Here is a 17,743-nt window from a genome sequence, read left to right as displayed (position 1 = left end):
CAATGATACAACATAGAAGGGTTTAATGTCCAAAATACATAAAGAACTCATACAACTCAACACCAGGAAGACAAACAATCCGATTAAAAAATGGGCAAAGGACCTAAACAGACACTTCTCCAAGGAGGACATACAGAGGGCGCATACACATATGCAAACTTGCTCAGCATCACTGGCCATCAGACAAATTAAAACCACGATGAGATATCACTTCACACCTGCCAACATGGCTATGATTAATAAATCAGCAAACAAGAAGTATTGGTGAGGATGTGGAGGGAAGAGAATTCTAGTGCCCTGTTAGTGGGAATGCAGGATGGTGTCACCACTGTGGAAAACCATATGGAATTTCCTCAAAAAATAAAAAAAATAGAACTACCTTTTGACCCAGCAATTCCACTGCTGGGAACATATCCTGAGAATCCCAAAACACCAATTCAAAAGAATCTACGCAACCCAATGTTCATAGCAGCACTATTTATAATAGCCAATATTTGGAAACAGCCTAAGTGCCCATAATTAGATGAGTAGATTTTAAAAACTGTGATACATTTATACAATGAAATATTATGCAGCAGAAAAAAGGACTTCCTACCTTTTGGAACGGCACAGATGGGATTGGAAACTATTATACTAAGTGAAATAAGCCAGCTGGTGAAAGACAAATATCATATGATGTCACTTATAAGAGGGACCTAATGAACAAAATAACTAAGGAGCAAAATAGAACCAGAAGCATTGAATTATGGAACAGACTGACAGCAGTAAGAGGGTGGAGGGAGGTGGGGTCTGTTTGAAAGAAGGTTAAGGGGTTAGTCAAAGAACAAACATATATGAAGGATCCATGGAAATGAACATGGAAGTGGGGTGCAGGCTGGGTGTAGGGAAGTGAACGGGGAAATATTGGGACAACTGTAATAGTATAAACATTAAAAAACACAAAATCCAGTCATATATTACCTGCAAGAGATCCACAATAGGTCCAAAGACACAAATGATTAAAAGTGAAAGGATGGAAAACATTCCAAGCAAATAGCAATGAAAAGAGAACAGCTGGCTATACTAATATTAGTCAAAACAGACTTTAAGTAAAAAAAGATTACAAGATACAAAGAACAGTGTAAATTAATAAAAGGGTCAAAAACAAAAGATATAATTATTGCCGTAAACATTTATGTACCTAATGACAGACCACCAGACTATATGAAGCAAAAAATAACAAAATCGAAGACAGAAATAGAAGCTCTACAGTAATAATTGGAGACTTTAATACCTGACTCTCAATAATAGGTAGAACATGCAGACAAAAGATGACTAAGGAAATAGAGAACTTAACACAATAAACCAAGAAATTTGGTTAATGAACACAAAAACACAACAAAATAAACCAACTAATAGATCTAATAGAAACATACAGAACATGTCACTCAACAACAGCATACATGTTTTTCTCAAGTTCATATGGGACATTTTGCAGGATAGACTATACGTTAGGCAACAAATTTAGTCTTAGGAGATTTTTAAAAATAGATATCATATGAAGTATGTTTTCTGACCACCATGGGATGAAGTTAGAAATCAACAACAAAACTGGAAAATGCACAAAATGATGGAAACTAAACAACACACTTTTAAACTAACAGTGGCTCAAAGAAAAAGTCACAAGGGAAATTAGAAAATACTTAGAGACGAATGAAACAAAAGCACAACATACCAAAACTAGTGGGATGCAACAAAAGTGTTGCTAGGAGGGAAACTTATAGCTATAAATGCGTACATTTTAAAATCTTGGGCAAGGGCAAAAATAAATAGGACTATATCAAACTAAAAAGCTTTTGTGCAATGAAGGAAACCATCAACAAAATGAAAAGGCAACCTACTGAATGTGATAAGATATTTGCAAGTGATATTTTTGATAAATGCAAAAATTTATAAATATTCAAAATATGTAAAGAACTCATATAATGCAACATCAAAAAACCAAATAATCTAATTTGAAAATGGGCAAAGGACTTGAATAGACATGTCTCCAAATAAGACATACAAATGGCCAACAGACACATGAAAAGATGCTCGATATCACTAATCATCCAGGAAATGCACATCAAAACCACAATGAGATATCACCTAACACCAACAAATAACAAATGTTGGTGAGGATATGGGGAAATGGCAACCTTCATTTGTTGTTACTGGGAATGCAGATTGGTGCAGACAGTACAGAAAACAGCATGGGTGTTCCTCAAAAAAATTAAAAATATAACTACCTTATGACCCAGCAATTCCACTTCTGGATATTTATCTGAAAAAAAATGAAACACTAATTCCAAAAGATATATGCACCCCTCTGTCCACTGCAACACTATTCACAGCAGCCATGACAAAGAAGCAAATGTAGGGCCTATCAACAGGCCCATAAAGAAGATTTGCTATATGTATATACAAGGGACTGTTATTGAACCATAAAAAAGTTTGAAATTTTGCCACTTGTGACAACACATATGGGCTTAGAGAATATTACACTAAGTGAAGTCAGAGAAAGATAAATACTGTATGATCTCATTTATATGTGGAATCTAAAAAACAAAAAAGACTCATAGATACAGAGAACAAACTAATGGTTGCCAGAGAGGAGATGGGTGGGGGATAGGTGGAAAAGGTTAAGGAAATTAAAAGGTACAAATTTCCAGTTATGGAAGTCACAGGGACATGATGTACAGCATAAGGAATATAGCCAATAACATTGTCATAGCTTTGTATGGTGATAGGTGGTTACTAGACTTGTGATGATCATCTTGTAAGGTATATGATGTCAAATCACTATGTTGTACACCTAAAAGTAATATGATATTGTATATCAACTATAAAGCACAAAACCTACCAAGGCGAAATCCAGAGAAATGGAAGATCTGAATAGAACTATCACTACTAAGGAGATTTCACCAGTAATAAAAAATCTGCCAACAATATAAAGCCCTGAACCTGATGGCATTACTGGTGAATTCTACCAAGTGTTTTAAGAAGAATTAGTACCAATTCTTTTCAATTTCCAAAAAATTGAAGAGGAAAGTACACTTCCTAATTCATTTGACAAGGGCAGGATTACCCTGATACCAAAGCCAGAGGGAGACAAAAGAAAACTACAGACCCTTAGGAAGATTGACACAAAATTTCTCAACAAAATACAAGCAAACGATTTTCAACGGTTTATTAAAAAGCTATTACACAAGAAGTGGGATTTTATTCCTGGAATGAAAGGGTGGTACAACATATGAAATTTGATCAATATATAATATCAGCAGGATGAAAGGAAAACACATGAGCATCTCAATATAGAAAAGGCATTGAGAGAATTCGACATTCTCTCAAAATTAAAAAAACAAAAGCTAGTAATAGAAGGAAACTACTACCTCAACATAGTAAAAGGGTCCTTCTTAACTATATCCCCCTGCACTCACATGGAAATGAGTTTGGATTTTCTGAGCACACACCAGCTGGCTGCAGGGAGGCAGCCCAGAAGGCTGCTGGCTGGGGAAGGGGGAGAAGAGGAAAGAAGGGGAGGGGAAGGGGCCCGCCAAGATGAAAATTCCACCTTCTCACAGCAGAGCAATGATGGGGCGCTGAGTGCTCCCCACAGTTCATCGCAGCTCTGCCACTCGGCCACCTTAGGAAGAAGCTGTCAGCTCAGAGGGAGCCCTGTGCACTCGGGCCAGCCAGCCCTCGAGAACCGCAGCCTTCAAGGTCCGAACCACTGAGCTGGCCATTAGCGAGGTACCTGGCGGGTACACGTAGACGTCTGTGCTGTGCTGTCGGAGAGGTCCTCTCCGACTCCTAGCCCAGCCCTATCACCGGCTGCGGGGAGTGGATCCGAGGCCCTGAGAGGGGACTGGGGCTACCGCAGATCAGAGACGACCACAAGTCTGCCTTGCCCGGATCCGCCGGGGTTCTCCCGTGGAAGTGCGGGGGAGCAGGTGGCGAAGGTTCCCCTGGCGGTGGACACTGCGCCCCCCTGGGGTAGCCCGGAGGCGACAGAGGCTGAGAGGGGCGGGGGAGGGGCGGGGTGGGGTCACGCGTTTGACTCCGCCTCTTGCTGGTATCAGCCTGTGCTCTGGTGCCGGCTCAGTCTGGGCAGCTCTGCTCGCCGTCGTCGCTCGGGGACCGCGGGATGACACCGCCTCTGCCCGGATGCACCGCCCTCGGCGTCCTGCCCTCCCGCGTCCCCGGCCGGCCGCCTCGGTCCCGGCTCTCGCTGCGGCTGCTACTGCTGCTGCTCTGGGCGGCCGCCGGCACCCACGGCCACGCGAGGATGGGACCCCGCGTCTATGCTGTCTGGAAAGGTGGGTGGCGCCGCGCAGCGGGCAGAGCGCGGGTCCGCGGGTTGGGTGCAGAGTGTGTGGCACCGGCTCGGCGCGCTGCGGTCCCGGGCTGTCCTCGCGGGGAGCGTGCGTGTCTGGGTGAGTGTGCGTGTGAGTGTGAGTGTGCGTGCTGACACACTGGAGTGGCAGGAACGCTGCGGGGAGCTGGCGGGGGTGGGGGGCTGCTGGAGCCCCGGCTAAGTCACTGCTAGTGCGCCCACAACTGAGAGCCGCAGTGCCGGGGCACTGGGGAAGGGAGCGGGCCCCTCTCTCCACGCAGAGGAGCTCTCGGTCCTCCAGCGCTGGGCCACTGGTCAAGACCCCCCTTTCTCCGCGTGGGACCTCCACCCAGGTCCCCTTTCCTGAGCTGCGGGCTGGGCTCCGCTGTCGCACAGGGGCCGGGCTGGGCCAGAGTGGGGGGGAGGGCTGTGGAGGGGGAGGCGTGGACCCCTTGCTGCCGCTGCTGCGCTCTGGCTGTGGGAACAAAGACCCTGCTGCCTGCCCCCGCCCGGTCCCGGCCCGGAGCACAGGCGGTAAAGGGTGGGCACCCTGTGGTGAGCTGGGACGCGGTAAGGTGCGGAGGCTTGGGGCACCTGGGCGCTACCTCTGCAATGCCGGCACCTGCACCTGCCGCTCCCCCCCACCCCACCACGTCCGCACGTGGCAGTTGTCACCAGGAATAGGTGCCAGCGTGGGGGGCACTGCCTGTTGGGCGGGGTGCGGCCGTTGGAACCCCCCAGGTAGGGGCTCTGGGGCGGGGGTGCGGCTGTTAGGCTGCGGTAGCTGTGTGAGCCTGAAGGACCCGAGAGTCTGCCTCAGGGTGACTGAAGTTTAAAACCCCTACACAATGGGCCAGAAAGCCGGCTAGGTGGGGTTTGAGGCTTTATGCCCTGAGGGACTGAGCTCCCTCCCCTGCACTGCACGTAAATGCTTCCCGCCCCCAGGACGAGTGGGTTCGATCCCCAAATTAGACGGATCTGCGGCCCCCTGTGGTGGTGGTGGTGGTGGACTCGGGGTGGGGGCTGGGGAGACCTGCTGGTCTGGAGCTGCGGGTCTAGACCTGTCTGGGCCCTTTGATGCCTGAGGCGGTTTGCAGGGATTGCCAGGGCCTGAGCATTATCTGGGGCAGGTATTCTTAGCAGAGAGAAGGGGGAAAAGCTCACACAAAACCAGTGGCTCAAACTGCAGCTGCAGCAGAGAGATTGTGACTTGCCCAAGGTCACTGGGCACGTGTGAGCTCGCAGTGCAGACGCCGCCTCTGATCTGGCACAGAACCTGTGCTACCGCTGGGTTAGGGAGCGGGGGAGGATTTAGGCAACTCCTTGGCCAGGAGGGAGGGACTCTGGGGGCTAACTCTTTGTTATTCAGCCTGAGGTATTCCAGGTGGGAGTGCAGCAGGGCAGCCGGACATGACATTGGCCGCCTACTCACCTCGAACACCTGCATCCTAGGCTTCCTCTGCCTTCCCAGAATCTTTGCCTTGCATCAGACCCTTTGGCTGCCCTGGACAGCCCAGCATCTGGGCCCTCTGAAGGGGGCCAAAGGACCATATCTGAGTGTTCTAGAATCCCCCTCCCTGCCCCGCACCAAACCCCTTGCATTTGCCATTGCTTGCCCCCACCCCCAAGTCTTCCCAGGACCTCTCCCCCCACACACATATTTAATACACGCCCCTCTCTTAGCACTTAATATGCACTTCCCCAGCACTTAGCCTCTCCACCCTGAGGCTGTTGGAAGCTGCTTTAGGTTCTTTTGCCCACTTTCCAAGTCTCCCAGTGCAGCTCCACCTCTCTCCCCTGCACACAGTTCACTCCAGTAGCCACACCGGCTGTGCCCTCTGCATGGCAGTACACTAATGGCCTCTGCTGGAGTCTGCCCACCCCTCACCTGGCGTGTCCGAGGGCAGCCTGGGGTCTTCTTCATCAGTGCCAGGCACCCCACTGGTCAGACAGACCCTGCCATCTGCCTGTCCCCCGGGACCACCAGCTGGTGATGGTATATGCTGGCTGACAGCTGCCTTCTATCTCCTCTGGGTGACACATGGACGGAATGGGCTTGGGCAGGGGAAGCCCAGGAGTGGGATGAGAGGAGAACCCTCCTGGCCTTTTCAGTAGTGTCGGCCTCCTTCCTGTCTCCCAGCGGGCTGGGGAGTTGGGGGTGGCCTTGAAGAACAACCAGACCAAGGATAATGGTGGTTCCAGAGCCACTTCTCTATGAGGCATAGGCCGGGGGTTTAGTTTAAAGTCAAGACAGGTATGGGGACTGGACCAGGTATGGGGGGTTCTTCTCTGTCATTTATTTTCTGCTTGTTGGACCACTTCACCTTGGGGGAAGATTAACTAGGTCGGGGAGTCCTGGGAGGGTCCCAGCCTACACTTGTCCAGGGAGGCTGGGACCTCCAGCGTGTGTGTGTGTGTATATGCACATTTATTTAGTTAGTTAGCTATTTTTTAAGTTTTATTTTATTGAGAGACCTCCAGCATATTGAGTCCCGGCTCAGCAGCTCTGGGCAGAGAGAGATGTGCTGGCACTAACCTGCTGGGTGCCCTTGACCTCCATACCCTCAGAGTTCGCCAGAGCAGGAAGGGCTGTGGAGGTTGTTCCCTGAGGGCTGTCCCTGACATTGGGCCAGGCAAAGGTAGGACTGTTTGGGCCTGACCTCCCTCCAAGGAGGGGCTGAAGAGGAATGTGCTCCAGCTGAGGGCAGGAGACTGGCGTGCCTGAGGAAGCTCTGCACCCCTTTCCCATTCCGTCCCTGGTTGGAGGAGATGGAGAAGCTTGGAAGGTCCTGATCCCCAAGGTCAGAGACGAGCCAGCCTGCTGCCAAGGAGAAACAGAGCTCAGTCTTCAGTCTGTACCTGCTCAGCTGGTTCTGCCCCTCCCTTGTCCAGTCCAACAACAGGATGTTGTTGTTGACTTGGAGGCTGCTGGGGGAGCTATTACAAGGCTAGTCCCCAGGGCAGGGGTTGTTGTGACCTCCTCCAGGGGATGAGGTCACAGCTGGGGTTCCCCAGGCATCAGCATTTCCAGTGGAAATCCTGGTCCCCTTGAGGCTTGGAACCGTTACTCAGATGCTCACCCTGCAGGACAGGTAACAAAATTAGCATTTTATAGATGAGGAAAAAGAAGGTTAGAAAGGTCACCTACTTAGAAAATGAATTTAAGTGCTGGATTGTGAATACAGGTTTCCTGGCCCGTGTTCTTTTTACTGGGCTGGCTGCTTCCTACTTCCAAAAGGTGAGATTAACTCAGAGAGGTCCCAGAGACAACCATGACTCTTAACTGATTATCTGCTTCAGATATTAGCAAATAATCCTTTAGAAGATTAATGCCGATGTAGTTCCATTTTCTCCCATCTTCTGCCTAGAGATCTCTCTCTCTCTTTTTTTTTTTTTTGTTTGTTTGTTTTGTTTTGTTTTTGATTGATTAATTTTTAGAGAGAGAGAGAAAGGGGAGAAAGAGAAACCTTGATCTGTTGTTCCACTTATTGATGCACTCACTGGTTGATTCTTGTATGTGCCCTGACAGGGGGATGGAACCGCAGCCTTGGCAAATCTGGACGGTGCTCTAACCAACTGAGCTATCCAGCCAGGGCCTAGAGATTTATTCCAGAAACAAACGGACTTTTAACTGGGAGGTAAATATAAACTTTTAGACCTGAAAAGAAACTGTTTTGTGACAGCATTTTAGATACTGTATCCTTGAGTATTCTTCCAAAAGAAAGCACATTTCTGTTTTTCCCCTTTGCATTTTATCTTTAAATTTACATTATTTTTTATTGTATTTTTTCTCATTACCATATGCCTCCACCCCCACACCCTCTCCCTCTTGCATCTCCACCCACCCTCCAGGAGGCACTTTTGTTGGTCTCCCACTAGATTAGCACCTGTAGGAGGAGAATCTGTCAGACCTCTCCTCCCCCCAGGTCTCTTTGGTGGTTCTCTGTGGAAAGTCACAAATCCTCTGCAGATCTACTCAGCCTGCTGTTTGAGCAGCAGTGTGTCCGCCAGGCTCCAGACACAACAAAAGACCAGCTGGTCCTTCAGAGCACCTCAATTTATTCCTCCATGCCCTTACACCTGTTCGCTCTTAAGCTTGGACTACCTTCTCTCCCTAGTAAACATCAGCTCTCCCTTAAATACGCTCTCAAATGATCTCTCTTGGGAGACAGCCCTTTGACCTAGCTGTCCCTGCTAGTAATGGCTTCAGCCTACTGTTTCTAGTGCTCTAGCTGGGGTCCGCACCTCTGCTGAGGCCCTCAGTGTGGTATTTGGTATTGTGTGGTCTTTGTTTCATCTAGTCTTGTTTCTGCTGCCATCCTAAGAGTTCCTTGATGTCAGGGACTCTTATTTGTTACATACTTGTGCCTTGCCCAAAAGCAGGCAAGGAGTAAATGCTTAGTATGAGTTTGCTGAGTGAATGAATGAAGTGATTTGCCGAAGGTGAATACTTTTCAGGAGAGAGACTGCTCACAATTAGCACTGTAGGTAAGGATGTGGTTCCACATGGAGCCACAGGGGGGCCAACTGCCTTGCTTTGGGAGCGGTGCTCCTGGAGGTAGTTGGGCACTCCATACACAGCCTACTCCATCCATCCCAAGTAGCCGTCGTAGGTGAGGGCAACCACACTTTTAACGTGTGACTCAGGGTGAACTTCTTCCCTGCTCCCCCTTCTTAACCCACATTCCTTCACCTATGAAATGGGCTGATATCCTAGGTAGGAGAGCAACTAAGTAAAACTAAGACAACTGCTAAACTTTCACATATATATCAAAACTCCCCAAAATCAAAAGTCAAAAAGGAACGTTGAGTCCTAGTGAGACACTGGATATCGAGCATGATGAAAGTTTAAGCCCCTAGAGGTATAGTGTGTTTTATGGTCCCTCTTGTATTTTTTAAGTTAAAAATAATATTAATTAAAAATAATATTATAAATAATTTGCTGTGTCTGTGGGTCTCAGTAGAGCCCTGTGTTCCCCCCAAAAGGCTGTCTCAGCTCCGTAGTGTCAGTTTCCATCTAGTGATAATGGTACAACCTCTCCTGGTATCGGCTTCACAGAATGAATGTGATTACAGCCAAAGGGTCCACATGTGGTCTCCACTGGGCCTCAACCTTGGAATTTGGCTGAACTGCCTGCCCACTGCCCCTCACCTGGATTTCCAAACTGGGAAATGCACTCATGTCTTTCTGGAGGAGAGTTGATAAGCAAAGTTGATACAGCTGCAAACTTCCCGATATATATGACTACGAAAGGATGATTGTATGGAGACTCAAAGGACTTTTGGGACCAGAGAAACGTTTGTTATTGACTTGTAATGAGAGCTGTTATTTTGGAAACTTTGGAAGTATAGATGGGAGAAAGACTAGAGATTGAAGGTTTCCTGTGATGTTGCCTTTTAAGAAAAATTGTTTGTTTCCCCTCCAGTAAGCCACAATCTCAGAGGAGAAAGAGGTTCGTCTGATTCCTGGGGCTGTTGTCTTGTGGTGGTGGTGGTGGATGTGCAGGCACTTAGAGGGAGCAAGGATTTAAGCCGAGTGTGGGAACCTGCCGAGTGGATTGAGCTCAGCCCTCCCTGCTTCTCCTGCAGGTCTTTAAGATGCTGAGCAATAAGGAGTCTCTGGATCAGATCATTGTGGCCACCCCAGGCCTCAGCAGTGACCCCATTGCTCTCGGTAAGTACAGAGCTGAACTTGAGGAAGTAGCGGTTGTTGGAGGAGCAGAAACCAGAAGAGGGCAGTCACCCTACAGAGACTCTGACCATCTTTTGAAGAATGACTGGTCTTGTGGGGGGGAGGGGAGAACCAAGATGCGTTCTGCATACCCAGCCCTCCAAGAGCTGTCAGCCCCACAGCCTAACTAACATCATAAATGAAACTGGGAGGATGTCAGACGAGGGCAGCGGTTAGCCCAAACCACAGCTATCGGGGAAGACTCCGTGCATACCTTGATGGGTCAGGGAAGAGGCCAGAGATCACGGGGAAAAGAGGAGGCTGGCGTCTTGGCACCCAGTACGTGACTTAACCGCAGGGGAAGGTGGCGAGCAGGGGACAAGATGGAGAGCACTCTGCTGTGCTGCTTGGTGCTCTGTGTCTGCCGCTCCTTACATGGGTGCTCTGTGGTCCTGAGTCCCTGTTGAGCCTGTTGCTCTGAGGCCTACCACCTCTTCTCCCTCCCGGATCTGGCAGGGTTTCAGTGTCTGAGGTGAGTCCCGTTCTCCTTAGGGGTTCTCCAGGACAAGGACCTTTTCTCTGTCTTTGCTGACCCCAACATGCTCGACACGTAAGTACACCCGTCTTCTTAAAGAGTACCCTGTCTCTCCTCATCCAGTCGGGCCAGAGCCTGATTGTTGCCCTGCATTCGGCTCTCAGAGCCCAGTCCCTGACTACCCCCACGTCTACCTTCTAAGTCCACCAGGAGGCGGGAAAGAGCAGGGCGCTCTGAGGAAACGACCAGCCCAAGGGCAGGAACACATATTGCTGTGGAGGTGAAGCAGGGTGTGAGGGAGGCGGCCTCGTGGGCTGGGCTCAGTGTAGCTCTCATTCAATAGCTAGGAAGCATCCTTTGAAGGATGTGAAGCTGGGGAAGCAAGCGGGTGTGTAGATCCCTGTTGTTTTCGAGCTAGATCGGACGGCAGAGGTTCTGTCTCTTACTCTGCAAGTGCAGGAAGAAGCTCCCTCACCGCCCCCCAAGAGAAGAGAGGGGGCCTGGGAAGCAGTGGTAGATCCCTGAGCCTCCCGGGCTGTCTTGTCCCATTGTGCCGGGAGAGGTGAAGCACTTACGGTAGGTCCCAAGACTGAAGGCCTTGCCACCGTTGCTGGGGGCAGAACAGAGGAGGGCGAAGCCACTGGAAGGAGGTGTTGAAGACTGAGGAATTTAAGGGCAGGCACAGGGGGGCTTGATATTTCTGAGGGCCACCCAGACTTTTGTCATGGCAGGGGCGCTCTTTCTTTCTTATTCACCCTTGGCTTTCTTCCTGGCCCTGTTCCAGGTTGGTGCCCGCTCACCCGGCCCTAGTCAATGCCATCGTCCTGGTTTTGCACTCGGTGGCAGGCAGCACGCCGCTACTGGGGGCTGACTCCTCTTCCCGGAGCACGCCCTCCAGCTCTTACCGGGACATGCCAGGTGAGTCCCAGGAGAGTGTGGTGCGGGCCACCTCAGGGGCCGGCAGTGGCCCAGGAAAACGCTTTACTCAGCAGCTATGTATAGCGCTGGCAGAGGGTGTTCCTCGGGAACTCTCGGTTTGAGTCAGGGAGTGCATCTGTCCTGTAATTTTCCAAGAGGAGAGACGAAAGTATGAATTTGGAGAGTATCTGAGCTGCGATTCTGGAGCTACGCCTGTGCCTTTCTGTTCTCCCTGAAATCTGTTCTGCCTCCTCCAGGTGGCTTCCTCTTTGAAGGGCTCTCTGATGACGAGGACGACTTTCACCCGGTAGGTGGCCTGGCTGCCTGCCCTCTGGGGAACGTGGTCCCAGGGAGGGCTGCGTCCCTGCGACCTGGAGCCCAAGCTGCGAGGTGGTCATGGGCCCTTTGGTGGCCAAGTCTATGCCACACTGTTGCTTTGTGACCCTGGCAGCCTGGGGAGTCTCCCCAAGAACTGCACATGGAACGGGGGTGGTGTTATCAGGACTGTCACAGGGCCACTTTCCTGATCCTGGGTGCCTCCCTTCTCCAGAGGGCCAGGTCCACGCCCTCCAGCAGCACCCCCAGCTCCCGCCCAGCCTCCCTGGGGTACAGTGGAGCTGCTGGACCCCGGCCCATCACCCAGAGTGAGCTGGCCACAGCCCTGGCCCTGGCCAGCACTCCAGAGAGCAGCTCGCACACGCCGACTCCTGGCACCCAGGTATGGAGAGGGGAGGGGCAGGTGGAGGCTGGGCCCCCAGGGGAGAAGCTCCCCAGCGGTGGGATGGATTTGTCCTTGCTGACCCTGGTATCTGGTTTGAGCTGAAGTCTGCCCGAATCCTCACGGGTTTCTCACTGTGAGACCTTCCTCTCCCTTGCCCTTAGGGCTCAAAAGTCCAAGGCGTAGCATGGTCCCAATTGATTCCTCCTCCTGAGTGGTTCAGGAGAAACCTTCCCTCACATTAAGTGCGCTTCCCCATCCCTGGCAGGGCCCAGCCCTCAATGGCTTAAGTATTTGTAGTGACTGTCTGTCTAGCTTCCAGTGCTAGGATCCTAGGCTAGGTCAGGGGCTCGATTCCATTTCCCTGGAGCAGAAGAGAATGGAGCCTTTCCTGCCTGCCTGACAAGCCTTCAGGTGACCCCTGTGTGGTTGTCTCGGGCAGGCCACTGCTGGGAGGCGGTATTTGGGCACGCCAGGGGCACCGTGGGGTGATGTGACAGCAGCGGGTATGTGCTGGGAGACTGAGACGGCCCTGAGGGTGGCCCTGACCTCTGGTTTGTCTCACTAGGGCCATTCCTCTGGGACCTCACCAATGTCCTCTGGTGTCCAGTCAGGGACGCCCATCACCAATGACCTCTTCAGCCAAGCCCTACAGCATGCCCTGCAGGCGTCTGGGCAGCCCAGCCTTCAGGTCAGTCTCCCCGCCGCCTGGTGCCCGTGCGGCTTTCCCGGTCACTTTGGATACTGAGCTCCTGCTCTCCGGAGGGCCTTCCCACTTGGCATGCTTCACTCCGGGAACAGCAGGGGCAAGGCCGTGGAACAGGAAGAAGCTGTCCACAAGGAAAGTTGTCCCTGGGACTTCCACTCCTGCACCCAGGGACCGTGACCTGACTCCACTGACCACCTGGCTTGGACACTCACGGCAGTTTTGGTCCCTTCATTCATTCGAGGGCGCTGCCTGAGCACTGAGCATGTGAATCCTGAGCGTGGGCCTGAGTCCGGCTCCTGGGCTAGAGATGAGCCGGCCCCATTCCTGCCAGAGGGGCTCCAGGCAGTTGGGTACTGAACTTGGGGAGCAACAGGGCTAGAAGCCCAGGCCAGGACTGGGGTGAGGGTCTAGGTCTGCCAGAACATCTACAGAGGGGATGTCTGAGCTGATCATCAAAGAATTAGTTAGAGGTTAGCCAGGCAGAGAAGGGGTCGATTGGGTGGAGGGATGGTGTCCAGGCATGTGTGGAGGGACATGTGACATGCTGAGAACTACAAGGCTCCAGGCGGTGTCCTCATGGAGGAGATCCTGAGATGTGGAGCCAGAGAGAAAGCAAGCAGGTGCCCGCCTGCATGTGAGGAGCAGAGGCCCTGGGCAGGGCAGGCACCAGGGAGCAGTGGAGGGTTACGCAGGAATGACGCCGGCTGCTCTGCCTCGTGGCATGCTCACCTTAGGCACCAAGCGGAAGGCCCCATGGGGTCGGGTCTTACTGCCTGTCTCTGTGCACAGCCGTCGGCTTCCCCGTTTCCTTTGCTGCTCACAGTGAGCATGGGGCTGTGGGTCATTTCCAAAACTTGCCAGGGTCAGTGAGCCAGGAAGTACTAGAGACTGGGTTTAAGCCCGTGGGGTTATGTGTACCTGACGTGGCCCAGGTGGACAGTGAGGGGTTGGGAGCCGTACCTGTGGAGGGACAGCTTGTCTTTTCCGTTTCTTCATCGCAGCTGGATACCTGCCCACCTTGTTCTCCAGCTCAGGAGCTTTCAGTGGTTCCACCAGGCCTGTAAAGGGAGTCAGAGTAGTTTCATGGTTTTCTCAAAAGCCCTCCTCCCCCTCCCGCCTGCACGAATTTACATTCCTCCCCCACTGCCCTCTGCTTTGCACAGTGCGAGCACAGCATTTTCCCTAAGTTGTGCACTTACCTACTTCATGAGATAGAGGGATTGATGAAGCCTTGAAAGTACTGAAAGAAAATATGGCTTAATTGCTTGAAACCCTCACAGTTGAGAAGGCTTTTCATACCTGAAAGTCAAAATCCAGGAGCCGTTGTATAAAGAGTAATATATTTTGAGCTTGTAAAAGTGAAGATTTATGCAGAGCGATCAAAAACAAAGAGAAAACACCAGGCAAAGTCTGAGCGCTAACAACAAAATCGATTTAGCGAAAAGGAGCGAGGTCGTGGACTGACTGCTCATGCGCAGACGGCCCGCACCAGGCGCTTCCTCACAGTCCCTGTCTCAGAGTCTGTGCAGGAGACTGTGCGCGTGGGGAGAGCGACCCTGGTGCAGGGTCAGTCCCTGCAGTGCTGTTCCAATGGCGAAGGATTCTGGTACACTTCAGGACGTCCGCGGTGTTCAAACCTGTTACGGTTATTAAAACGCTCGTTCAGTCCTGGCACAGAGAGATGTCCAGGGGACACTGAGTGGGTTAACAAAGCAGAAGAGGGAAAAACAAACAAACAAACGGAAAGCAGAGGAGGGTATACATATGGAAGAGGAATGTAACAAAAGTGTAGGTTTAGGAATATGTGTTTGTCCTCTGAGAACAGAATTGGTCATCCAGGATGGGGCTGAGAGTGGACAGAAGGAAGACTTTTCACTCTCTGACATACTAAGAAACAAAACGATGAAAAATTTTATCCTCCTCCCCCTTTTGCATATGTGCGAGTCTGTGCATGTGTATGTCTGCTTATAAGTATAGGAAGAGAAAGAAAGTAATCTTCTCGACTTCCGGCAAGATGGAGGAATAGGTGGACGCACCGTACCTCCTAGTACAACCAAGATTAGAAAACCAATAATTTACTATCAGAATAACACCCAGATCCGGCAGAGGATTTATCTGAATGGAAGTCGGGCAGCCAAGAAGTTGAAGTAGACGTGTTCGTTCATCTGGTAGGAGAAGACGAGCCGGCGGGCGCGGGGCTGGCTCGGGTCGGCAGCACGCGGAGGTCGGGGGAAGGTTTGGCGCGAAATCGGCGCAAAAGCCATCTGGCGCGTAAGAAGGCAGCGGTGATCCCTGAGTACGCAAGCTGCGGCTGGCAGACCCAGAGGGGCAGCGATTGTGGACCAGGGCAGAACTCACAGCCCGGAAGCCCAGACAAGGGTCTGAGTCCAGGGGAACGGAACTACCGCCATTGTTTTCTCCCGCCCCGCCCCCGCCCCCGCCCCCACATATAACGTCACAATCTAGCGACCGGGGTGCCCAGCCCCGGTGAGCACCTAAGGCTCCGCCCCCCACCGTAACAAGAGCGACCAGACCGAAAAAAAAAAAAGGAGAGACAGGGGAAAAAAAATATGTTTTCAACAGAGCAGATCAGTCCCCCAGGACTCATCCTTTTGAGCGACCAAGAAATAGCCAATCTATCAGATGCGCAGTTCAAAACACTGGTGATCAGAAAGCTCACAGAACTGGTGGATTTTGGACGAAATTTAGATGAAAGAATGCAGATTACCATAAAACAAATGCAGGAAGACACGCGGAGGAGAGCCAATAGTGAAAGGAAGGAATATGAGTCTCAAAACAATACAGTGGACCAGAAGGAAGATAGAATCAACCAAGCAGGAAAGCATGATGAAATAAGAATTCAAAAAATTGAGGAAAAGATTAAGAGCATCCAAGACACCTTTAAACGTTCCAATATCCGAATTATAGGGGTACCAGAATCGGAAGGGGAAAAGCAACAGATTGAGCACGTATTTGAACAAATAATAAAGGAGAACTTCCCCAATCTGGCAAAGGGAACAGTCTTCCAAGAAATCCAAGAAGCTCAAAGAGCCCCAAAGAAGTTGGACCCAAGAAGGAACACACCAAGGCACATCATAATTACATTAGCCAAGGTAAAAACGAAGGAGAGAATCCTAGAAGCAGCAAGAGGTAAGGGGACAGTAACCTACAAAGGAGTTCCCATCAGACTGTCAGCTGATTTCTCCAAAGAGACCTTACAGGCAAGAAGGGGCTGGAAAGAAATATTCCAAGTCATGAAAGACAAGGACCTACATCCCAGATTGCTCTATCCAGCAAAGCTCTCATTTAGAATGGAAGGGCAGATAAAGTGCTTCTCAGATAAGGTCAAGTTAAAGGAGTTCATCATCGCCAAGCCCTTATTTTATGAAATGCTAAAGGGACTTATCTAAGAAAAGAAGATAAAGAAAAGACATGTATAGTAAAAGGACAGCAAACTCACAAATATCAACAACCACACCTAAAGCAAAACCAAAAGAAACTAAGTAAACAATTAGAACAGGAACAAAACCACAGAAATGGAGGGCACACGGAGGGTTAGCAGCAGGGGGGTGGGAGGAGGAGAGAGGGGGAAAAGGTATAGAGAATAAGTAGCATAGAATGTAGGTTGAAAATAGATAGGGGGAGGGCAAGAATAGTACGGGAAATGTAGAAACTAAAGAACTCATAAGTATTGACACATGGACATGAACTAAAGGGGGAAATGTGGGTGGGAGGGGGGTACAGCGGGGAGGGGAGAGAAGGGGGAAATGGGACAACTGTAATAGCATAATCAATAAAATATATTTAAAAAAAAGAAAAAAAAAGAAAGTAATCTTCTGAACTTTAGACATTGGGTAATTTGTGCTTTTTTCTTTGATCCTTATGTTAGAGGTTTTTATTTATTTGGATAAACTTTTAGTTTGTTCTTTAAACCCTGAGTCTCTCTTGTATTCTTACTAGAAATCCTGTGTTGTGTGGAACATCAGGTCAGAGTTTGCAGTGTTAACCCACCCTTTCCTGCCCCTCAAAGGATAGACCTGAGTGGGCCTCCGTGGGATTGCACCTAACAGCTTTTCCCTGGTCCTGTCTTTCTGCAGAACCAGTGGCAGCCTCAGCTGCAGCAGCTGCGGGACATGGGCATTCACGATGATGAACTGAGCCTGTGGGCCCTTCAGGCCACTGGCGGGGACATCCAAGCAGCTCTGGAGCTCATCTTTGCCGGAGGAGCCCCATGAACTCCCTGCTCCTCCTGAGCCCCCAACAAACTGCCAAGGTGTCTGCCTGTGGTAGGCACTCCTGGAAGTGCCCTGTCTCTCCTTTCCCCAATACACGTGATGGTTGACCTTGTCTTTGTCCAGTGCTTGGCCTTTCTGGCTGATCTGCGCTGGTGGTGGTGGGGGCGGGTGGGGGGGGATGGTGGAAGGGTGGGGCAGCAAGCATGGTGTGTGGGTCTGATATCAGGGAGCACAACTGGCCCCTGCTGTTGGGCCCTGGCTGGAGAGTTTAAGTCCTATGTTTTGGGATGTGACATATATGGGTCTGTTTCTTTTCTTGGACCCTGAAATAAAAATTGACAATGAAGAAATTACTACCTTGTAATTTGTGGTTGAAGATTTGTTTCACAAGTGTTTTAGGGCCTATTTTACTCAAGGCATTATTCCAGGAGCTGTGGAAATTTTCAGAATGAATCATATATAAGAAGATTATCATTAGGAAGATAGAGGGTATGTCTATGCATGAATTTTTTCACAAATAATTTTAATACCTGATAAAATAGGAAATATAGCCTTTTCTGTGACCTCAGAGCACCCTGTAGTTCTCTTAGTTATTGTATGTGT

The 17,743-nt window shown here is 50.2% G+C and overlaps 1 protein-coding gene across 1 annotated transcript; it reads left to right on the top strand.

Moving 5' to 3' along the window:
• Positions 1-4,322: 4,322 nt before the first annotated feature.
• Positions 4,323-17,252, top strand: LOC114492027 (ubiquitin-like protein 7). The gene is made up of 8 exons (XM_036013508.1): positions 4,323-4,454; positions 9,944-10,028; positions 10,578-10,635; positions 11,345-11,478; positions 11,736-11,785; positions 12,029-12,196; positions 12,765-12,887; positions 17,003-17,252. The coding sequence occupies exons 1-8, from the start codon at positions 4,323-4,325 to the stop codon at positions 17,138-17,140; spliced, it is 888 nt and encodes a 295-aa protein (XP_035869401.1). The 3' UTR covers positions 17,141-17,252.
• Positions 17,253-17,743: the final 491 nt, after the last annotated feature.

The sequence above is a fragment of the Phyllostomus discolor genome, chromosome 1 (genome assembly GCF_004126475.2).
Source record: "Phyllostomus discolor isolate MPI-MPIP mPhyDis1 chromosome 1, mPhyDis1.pri.v3, whole genome shotgun sequence".
Taxonomy (NCBI): domain Eukaryota; kingdom Metazoa; phylum Chordata; class Mammalia; order Chiroptera; family Phyllostomidae; genus Phyllostomus; species Phyllostomus discolor.
The sequence above is the reverse complement of the archived record's forward strand: the minus strand, read 5'-3'. Positions and strand labels throughout refer to the sequence as shown.